Source organism: Limanda limanda, chromosome 16 (assembly GCF_963576545.1).
Source record: "Limanda limanda chromosome 16, fLimLim1.1, whole genome shotgun sequence".
NCBI lineage: Eukaryota > Metazoa > Chordata > Actinopteri > Pleuronectiformes > Pleuronectidae > Limanda > Limanda limanda.
Window position 1 is genome coordinate 22,867,572 of NC_083651.1, and position 9,268 is coordinate 22,876,839.

Here is a 9,268-nt window from a genome sequence, read left to right on the forward strand (position 1 = left end):
AGTGTTGGGAGTTCCTCCTGTGGTATTGCGGTACCAGAACAGTTTTTAACAACTTCCTTAATTTCTCACTTCGACCACACACGTTCCAGCTTTATACGTATTAGGTGTCGACCTGATCTTGTTTAAAGATGCTGCATTTATTCATGCCCCTCCACCGCCTCCGGAGATTCATCTGCTTCATCACTTCATCAGCCTCATCAGAAGTCTTCAACCACCACCATCAGTGCCCGGACTCCATGGGGGAATTTATTATGCTGCTGCTCAGGGCTGAAGCCCCTCGATTAAAATCTTCCTCCTGAGTCTGAGCGTCTGAGACTTTCCAGGCCAAACATTTATTATCCCTACATCTTCTGTATAATAACCAATTATCTTTATTTATCCACTGTGTCTCCCCTGATTGAAATGCCATGTTGATGATAAACAGCTTTCTGAGGACGAGAGACCAGATCACCGGGCTGTGTTAACCCTTACCTGGAGCTCTGACAGGTACAAATACTGAGAATACATCTTCCGCAGACAAGTTTTCCAGTTAATGTTCCTATCACAGTCAAGGGCAATACAGTATTTAATGTGAAATTGAAGCGAAAGGTTGCACACAGCTGATGGAGTGGATGCGACTAATACGATACACATTGGATGTTGAATTAACATTAAACACAGCAAAGATCTACTGGTCTCAGATTGTACAACAATAACAAAATAAACATCATGACCATTGTTGTTCCAGGTTTCAACCTGTGAATAGCACATTTAATCACATATTACTCGTTTCAACAGGAATCAAAGAAATCTATGCAACTGCTTTACAATCTAATGCAGGACATTGTTGTGGCAAATCCAAATCATCACCAGAGGCCCGAGCTGTAGAAGCGCTGCAGAGCTGACATGGACAAGAAGAGAGTTCTGCTGAACTGTCTCATCATGAGTGAGGGGGAGGATGTGGGCAAACTAAACCAAGAAGAACTCATAAGTTCAACTTGAAGATAAATATTCTCTATGACTTTTTATGTTGATTTTCTTATTCATATATCAGACCGCAGATTTCCACATATCAGGTATAAAATAAGTAACTTCACTGTAATTGAAAATGTGAACGTACTGAACACGATCCCTTCAGTCGCAAATGCTTGTGGCATGCTGTGTTGCTCAGTTATGCACTTGACCTAACATTCAAATTTACCTTCAATGCCTTTCAAAACAAAAACCTTAATGGAGATGAAATAATAAACTAATGAAGCGCAGATAACACAGCCGGTGTCTGCCCACTAACATCTATCTTAACTGGAACTTTCAGTGATTCTCCATGTTTCTTCTTCTGGATTTAATTGGAACGTACACTGTAAAAAAGAAAAAGTTGAGAAAACGTAAAATATCAAGGCAACATGATGCAAGAGATTTTTGAGTTTTCTCAACTTTTGCCTGCTGTTGTTGACTTAACTAAGGTTTTCAAGTTCTGCAAAGAGTTCTGCCAACTTGGATCTTCTTGTTCACCTAATTAGGATAATCATGTGAGACTAATAAAGAAATTCTTGCTTGAATGCCATGTATTTCTACCTTCACTAAACGCAGATTTTTTTGTTGAATTAATAAACAATTATGCCCCTCAATGTCATGCATTTGTACCTCCTTTAAACGTAGGTATTCTTGTTGAATAAACGTACAATTATCCCTTCAATGGCATATATTCCTAGATGCACCAAACACAAATATTCTTGTTGAATAAACATACATTTTATCTGTATAAATAATCAGATAATAAATAAAACACAGTACAGCTGAATGTTATCTGAAATATTTCTTTATTTCTTTATATTTTTTTATTTATTTTGAACAGGCGGGTTAAGCGCCTTTGTAAAAAAACATTCTTCTCAAATTAGTTCGCAACATCAAATTGAATGACTAACCATTTTTGTATACACATACAACAATGTGTATTCAAACACATACACATACACAATGTGTATATTCAAACACATACACATACAACAATGTGTATATTTAGACACATACACATTGTGTATGTGTATTCAAACACATACACATACAACAATGTGTATATTTAAACACATACACATACAACAAGGTGTATATTGAAACACATACACATACACAATGTGTATTTAAACACATACACATACAACAATGTGTATATTTAAACACATACACATACAACAATGTGTATATTTAAACACATAAACAATGTGTATTCAAACACATACACAATGTGTATTCAAAATAAAAGTTTCGTTTTCAAAGATCTTGTGCGCTGGGAGCACCGAGAGCCACCAAGCTCAAAAAAGATAGTCTGGATGGCTTCAAATGTATACCTCAACTGTTTGGGGTAATTTATATTGAGGGCATATAGAAGGCCAAAGAGGTAGGCGAACGCAGAGGAGAGGTTTTCCATTTCATGCAGCACGATGCCCCCTTCCAAAACAACTGCATGGTCTCGAGCATGTGAGATGTCGGCTTCGTCATCTAGGATGGTGAGGATGGCCACAGACGCCCCTTCCAGCACTGGTGCCAAAATGTCAGTGTCCTGAGGAAAAATAACAGATGCATTTGAGCCTTGACAAACTAGAAAGAGCATTTTCTGAAGAAAATGTGTGTGAATGCTGAGAAGGACCGTGCTAAAGCTGAAAAGTATAATTTGTAGGCTGAGATATGATTGGCTTCATAACGGCTAAAAACAGTTGAAATGTTAAAAAGGCATAAGAAAATGGGCAGCTATACACTGGAACCTGACAGCCAAAGAAAATTGATGAAGCAATGGCAACATAGCTGACGTAATAGCTGAAAATAGATTTAGTAGTTTAGAAGTACAACTTGTGAAAAGGAGGTTGATTTACATGAATTGTAAAAAAGTTAGTGTGAACAATGTATGAAAATATGAACAAATCAGAGAAATATGATTACTGCACTGATAAACTGCACTGGGGAGGTGTATATTTCCATTTTGGATGAACTACTACTTTAAAACATCTCATGAGAATGAGGAATTAGCTACATGGCCTGAAGTATTTATCTTTTTGCTACAGTTACTAGTACTTACCAAGCACTTCATGAAAAACTTTTTGGTATCTTCGCGGAGGAAAATGGGCAAGCCTCTCAGTGCTGCTGTCTTTCTGTGTGTAACAATGTCAGATGTCTAAAGAGTAAGAAAATAAGTATTTCAATAAGTATAGTACTGTACTGAACATACACATAATGCAAAATCAGAAATCTTTTATAGTACTGAAGATGAAGCACACACAACTTTACTTTAACAAATTAAAATACTGTTAAACCAAATGCCACCAAAACACAAAGGAAGGACTGCGGACATCCATTTTTACTGAAGCATATCCACTAAGGTAGTTTTTACAGCAGCCAACATCTTTTTCTGTGTCTGTTATAAGAAAGTATATTCATGCTCTTCTAAAAATGCCAGGCAAAGGAGCACTTCACTCACCTGATCATCGAGTTTATCAAGGAGGTCTTCCATTTCTTGGCCAAAACCACCCTTCTTAGTCCGGTAGAGTTTTAGCAGGCCAGGTCCAAATCTTTCAAGAGATGCATTAAAAGTCCCCAGGAGGTCTTTGCTGGTGATACGCCGAAATTCTTCAGATATCTAAACAAGAAAATCAACAAAATATTGTAATTAATTGTAATTGCAATTTCAATTAAGCATGGGGATTTTTTTTTCTTTAACTGGAAGAAATGGGCTTCCATAGGAGTGAGATGGTTAGGGTAAGAAAATTAGGACAGGTCACAGAATCAAATGGATCATAGATTTAAATGTAACACTGGCAAGACAGAATTGACACATTTCCCCAGTAGATACTGTTCTTCTTCAAGAAAAGCCAATGTAGTTGTATAAGACAATTGCTAAATAAATTAGGACATCCTTACCTCCTGAGACGAAAACAGCGCAGGCCACCTCTCTTGGACCTCAGATACCATAGGCTGACGCTCCACGACTTCTCTCCGCCTGAGGGAAAACGTCAGCTCCATCTTCTGCTGTATCAATGTCATGTTCCTTTTCTTCTTTTTCATTTCATCAACCAGAGCAACTCTTTCCTCTTCAAGTGTAGAATCATCATGGTGTTGTGGATAATCTGGCACATGATTGACCTCTCCACGTTTGGGCTTCTTCAGGGTGAACGGGCTGTCATCTTCACCCCCCTCTTTTCTTTTCCTGTTCACATTTACCTCATTGCATCCTGCCTGGCGAAGCTTTGATCTGTAGTTTCCAAGTTTGTACTTGATACTTGTTTTCCATCCCTCATGGCCTGTGATGCCACTTGGCTCCTTCAGGCATGGATACTTATGAACCAGCGCAGCGGCAACTGACTCAAGCTCATCTTTCTCGGGGTAGCTTTTGATTTCAAAAATTGCCTGTGCAATTTTATCCAGTATCTCCATTTTCATGTCTCTTGTCACTGCAAGGCCCTTCTTTGACTTTTCATATGTGTCATTGGCCTTACACAATTTCAGTTCCACATCATATGCAAACTTAGGGATAGGAAATGGAGATGGCCACTCTGCGACTTGCCTTAAATTATTCTGGATAGAATCAGTCCAACTAGGCCTAAAATCTTCAGAGTGAACACTGAGTGTGTCCTGAGAGGAGACTGAACTAGTGGATTGGTCAAGTGGACATGAATCACTGTTCCACATTATATGCAAGACTGCACGCTCAGCTGGTAATTCAGACATTTCTGTTAAGTTGCAGAGTGCATTTCCAAACTCTGGATCCTCAAACTGTAGTGAGAAATCACCTTGAAGTTCAAGTCTCTCTTTCAGTATATCAATAAATTGCCCCACAGATGTTGGGACTTCAGGAAGCTGGATTCGCCGGGCTTCTCTGGTAGAAAGAACGACCCGAAGTAACAAAGTCTGAAAAGAGAGGAGAGAGATTTATCAGCTGATTATGTTTGATTAACAAATAATTTAGTGTCCAAATGAGAAGAGAAGAAAAGCAAAAGGAAAGGAAAGAGGGGAGCAGAGGACAGGAGAAGAGAGTTGGTGAGGAGAGGAGAGACAGAGGGTGGTGAGAGAGGAGAAGAGGGGAGAGAGTGAGCAGATGAGAGACAGAGGGGGAGGAGAGAGAAGAGAGAGTGAGGAGAGGAGACACAGAGGAGGAGGAGAGCAGAGGAGAGGGAAAAGAACATACCATTTTGAATAGCTTTAATGGAGAATGAACTTCCTTGGGGTCACCATAAGCTTTCCACCAACTGTGTATGCTGCTAGAGGGTGGTAATCCGTCAGCACATCTGGATCCAGAAGAAGAAGGTCTGCACAGGTGTGATATTCAAGCTCATAGGACCTGAAATGTTCAACGTACCAGGAAGACAGTCTTTTACAAATGAATGCCACATCCTTTGCAATGACAAGAATGCTCACAATCTTATGGAATTCCGGGAGGCCACTGCACTGTCCAGCAGATAAAATCATGCCCGCTGCATACTGTGTCCCATGCAGGTGAATTGTTTTAGACAGAGACACACTGTCTAGATGTGGGTACTTCTTCAGTATTTCACACTTGATTGATGGATCCAGATCTGAAACCCTGACCACTTTCACATTTTCAACATACAGTTTTGGCTTGAAAAGGTTCCCGCTGTCCAGATGGTAGGCCATCATCTGCTGGTGTTTTGAGGAGAGAGTGAGCAGCACATTTTTCCAGTTGTGAGTGTCATGGACAACCTTTTTAAAGAAGCTATGTTTTGCCTCGAATCTCATTGTCCACAATTCCACTAAAGGTCCATAGCAGCGAATAAGTTGTGGGTAGTGGTCAATGAAGTGGTGTTTTGGCCTCAGTCTGAACTCTGGAAAGGTACTGGTGAGCAACTTGCGATGATCCAGTAGTTTACAAGATAAATAACACAATGCTTCCTCAGAGAGACAGTTTGACACAACAATGTCAACAATTTCCTTGAGGTCCATCAAAATCTCCCAGGCAGGCTCCTGTTCTGGTATCTTACGTCCAACTATAAAAGGAAGTAAGCGCAGCAGTGTCCAATTTTCATGCCCATTACCTCCAATTGTTCCTTTTTCAAAGCTTGCTTTTGGAATTTTTTGAGGCTTGTTTACTTTGTCTGAATACTTGTAGGGAAATGATTTTATGCAGTCATTTAATGCATCAAATGTCATAAAGCCTTTTGAGATCAGATTTTTCAAACATAAGGACAATTCCACAGGGATGACTCCTTCAAAAAGGTCATGCAAAACATCTGGAGGAAATCCAGTTATTGGGTGAAAGAACAGGAGATGTTTTCCCAGGACACATTCACTTTTAACCCCATTAACACTTTTAACGCACTTCTGCCTAAGCTCTTCCAGAAACAAGTTATGTTGCTCAACACTTCTCAATTGGAAATCATTAACTTCAGTGGTTGCAATTTGGTCCCGACTTATCAAACAAAACCGACAGAACTTTTCAACAGTAAAACTTTCTTGAAAGCCTGCAAGACCATGTGCACCAAGGTTATCAGCACAAACACAATATACAGTGCTTTTAACAAACTGACCCACAACTTCAACAAAAATTCCCTCTTGTTCTAGACACTTTATGTCTTTAAGCAATGGCTCAAGAAACTTTTCATAACCATATTGTTTGACATCCACACTTTTACCCAAGAGAGCTACCTGAATTGAAGTGAGACTCGATCGAAACCTGACTGGTAAATTTAGAACTACCCAATATACTGCAGTAATCTTATGGATTTTTCTAGAGGTGCCCAGTGGGTTACAAACTTCAAAATCATCAATATATAATGCCAAACTGATACAGATGTTTTGTTGTCCCAGTAGCTTGTTCTCCTTGTAGTACTTGCCGTCCTGAAAAGACTTAAAGTTACCAGATAAATCTCTTTGATCAAATACAATTTTGTCCAAAAAATCTGAACATCCAAGTAAAGTTTCAAGTACTTTGGTGACTGATATATATACAAATTAGTTTTTATGGGCTGTGTTGTACAGATATTCTGTGGGTTCAATAACAGGAAAGTGCTCTTTGAAATATATATTCCTTCGGTGATCTGTAGATAGGGATCCTTTCTCTAATGTTGTTAAAATGAGTGGATTAGTTTGAACTATAGCACTAGAAATTTCTTGCAAAACAGAATCATTTACTTCAATTTTATGTTTTGAAAGGATCTCTTTGACACTGTTCAAAGTTTGAATGTTAGAGAAAGACAGCAGATTATGCAAATCTTCTACAATCTTTTGTGTTGCACCTCGAGAAACATGCAACACAGTTTGCATAGACAAAAAGAGAGAAGCTAATTTGTGCTCAAGAGTCTCACTATCTACATCCTCAACACTATCTTCAACCTCATTTAGTCTCACAGTATTATGAGCTGATGTCCCTGCTTCACTATCAGATTGTTCATCATCAATTATCTCATCTTCAGTAACAGTTCTTGCTATTGTTCGGAAATCCTTAAGTGTAAAATGTTTATGGTTTCGACTTTTGTGAGAACTGAAGGTTGGGCGAGTGTTTGTTTTAAAGGTACACCTTAGAAAGGGACATTGTACAGTTTCTCGTTTCTTTAAATGATGTCCGAGATGGTTCCAAAAAATTTTTTCACTGCAAATTTCTTTAAAATCACACAATTCACACTGAAATGTAAAATTTTCATGGGATTTCACTGTTGAGTGTGATCTTGAGATGTGTGATCGTAACGCTCCAGGTGTTTTAAATACACAAACACAGTCTGTATGAATGCAAGGCCAGTGTGCACCTTGTCCGTGATGAAGCCGCAAATGCTTGAGAAGAGTCTCTTGGCTGGAGCTTTCAAATTTGCAAAATTTACAGTGCATGAAATCCACCTCTGAAACACAAGAGACACATATAACACAAAGTCAGTTTTGCTACAATCACTTTCACAACAGTCTCTGTAATTTATAACACAACTACAGATGTCAAACTTGAATCCTTTTAGGGATTCAAATCTTTCTGAGTCACTAAACAGATCCAGATCTTACGAGTCATTTGTCCATAAGCATATAAATTCTACCAGTGAAACAGAGCCCGTCTGTCTTAGACTATAAACAGGATAAATACATTCAAATTTGAGAGCTAGGCTATTATGCGAGGAGGGCAGTCTGCTGTTTGTGCATTTGAAATTTTGATGCAGGAAATAAAACTTTGCATTTTCATATTATTAAAAATTCTCTGACGTTAATTATGAGGCTGTTAGTAGTTCACAATGTTTTTATTTAGCTGCATTATATTCAACAGACACAAATACAGTATTATAATCTCATAACTCACAGTCAGCATCATTCATTCAACTGTAAATACAGTAAATGACATCATAGAAATGTGGAAATATAACTCCATAATTATTGACCGATTCTGATAACACATAATGCTGCAGAGAATAAAATGCTCCTCTGTGTTTAGTCTGTATTAGCCTCTAAAGTTCGTCCGGAGGGGACGTCCCGGTCCGGGACCCGGTCCTGGTCCGGGATGCAACTGACGTCCCGGACCGGGACCCGGTTCCGGTCCGGCACCTGGAGGTCCCGGACCGGGTCCGGGACGTCTCGGAGGTGCACGGAGGTGCTCCCCCCAAAATGTCACCAGCCGCCACTGTGTCTGCCCCATGAAAGCGTATGCATGACCACTCGCGTTTGCATGGGCACCTGGAGGTGCGCCGGTCCGGCTCCAGGTGCCGGACCTGGAGGCGCCGGTCCGGCACCTGGAGGCACCTGGAGGTCCCGGGACCCGGAGCACCTGGAGGTGCACCGGGACCGGGTCCCGCACCTGGAGGTGCACCCGGGTCCGGGACGTCTCGGAGGTGCACGGAGGTGCTCCCCCCAAAATGTCACCAGCCGCCACTGTGTCTGCCCCATGAAAGCGTATGCATGACCACTCGCGTTTGCATGGGCAAAATACAAAACGGGTTATCTTAACAAATTTAACCACAGCAGAAGTGCTATAAACATGCCAGTCTATGCCAGAACTAACGTAATTTAATGTGATAAAAGTAAAAACGCACTTACCATACCTTCTTGAGCAAAATTGTTGTGGGCTCCACGTCGTTGTCCATCCAGAAAATGTCCCGCTCAGGTTCAGCAGAGAGCCGTTAAAACCGGAACTGGAATCTACTGAGTTGGCCCAATTTAACTCAAAAATCTGCTCAAAAATTTACAAATCCTTGTTGTGCTGATTTAAAATAGTAGTTAGGACAACAATGAGAGAAAATTGCTGGACAGACAAGATTTTATAGATTGCATATTGCAAAGCCTTATTTCTGAGTCAGTTTAATTAGAAAATTCT

The 9,268-nt window shown here is 40.0% G+C and overlaps 1 protein-coding gene across 1 annotated transcript; it reads right to left on the reverse strand.

The window, feature by feature from the left end:
- Positions 1–2,230: 2,230 nt before the first annotated feature.
- On the reverse strand, positions 2,231–9,045 carry LOC133022158 (uncharacterized). The gene is made up of 4 exons (XM_061089186.1): positions 8,997–9,045; positions 3,452–3,610; positions 3,053–3,148; positions 2,231–2,539 (listed from the first exon to the last, which is right to left on the reverse strand). Exons 1-4 carry the CDS (start codon positions 9,036–9,038, stop codon positions 2,231–2,233), a joined length of 606 nt encoding a protein of 201 aa, XP_060945169.1. The 5' UTR covers positions 9,039–9,045.
- Positions 9,046–9,268: the final 223 nt, after the last annotated feature.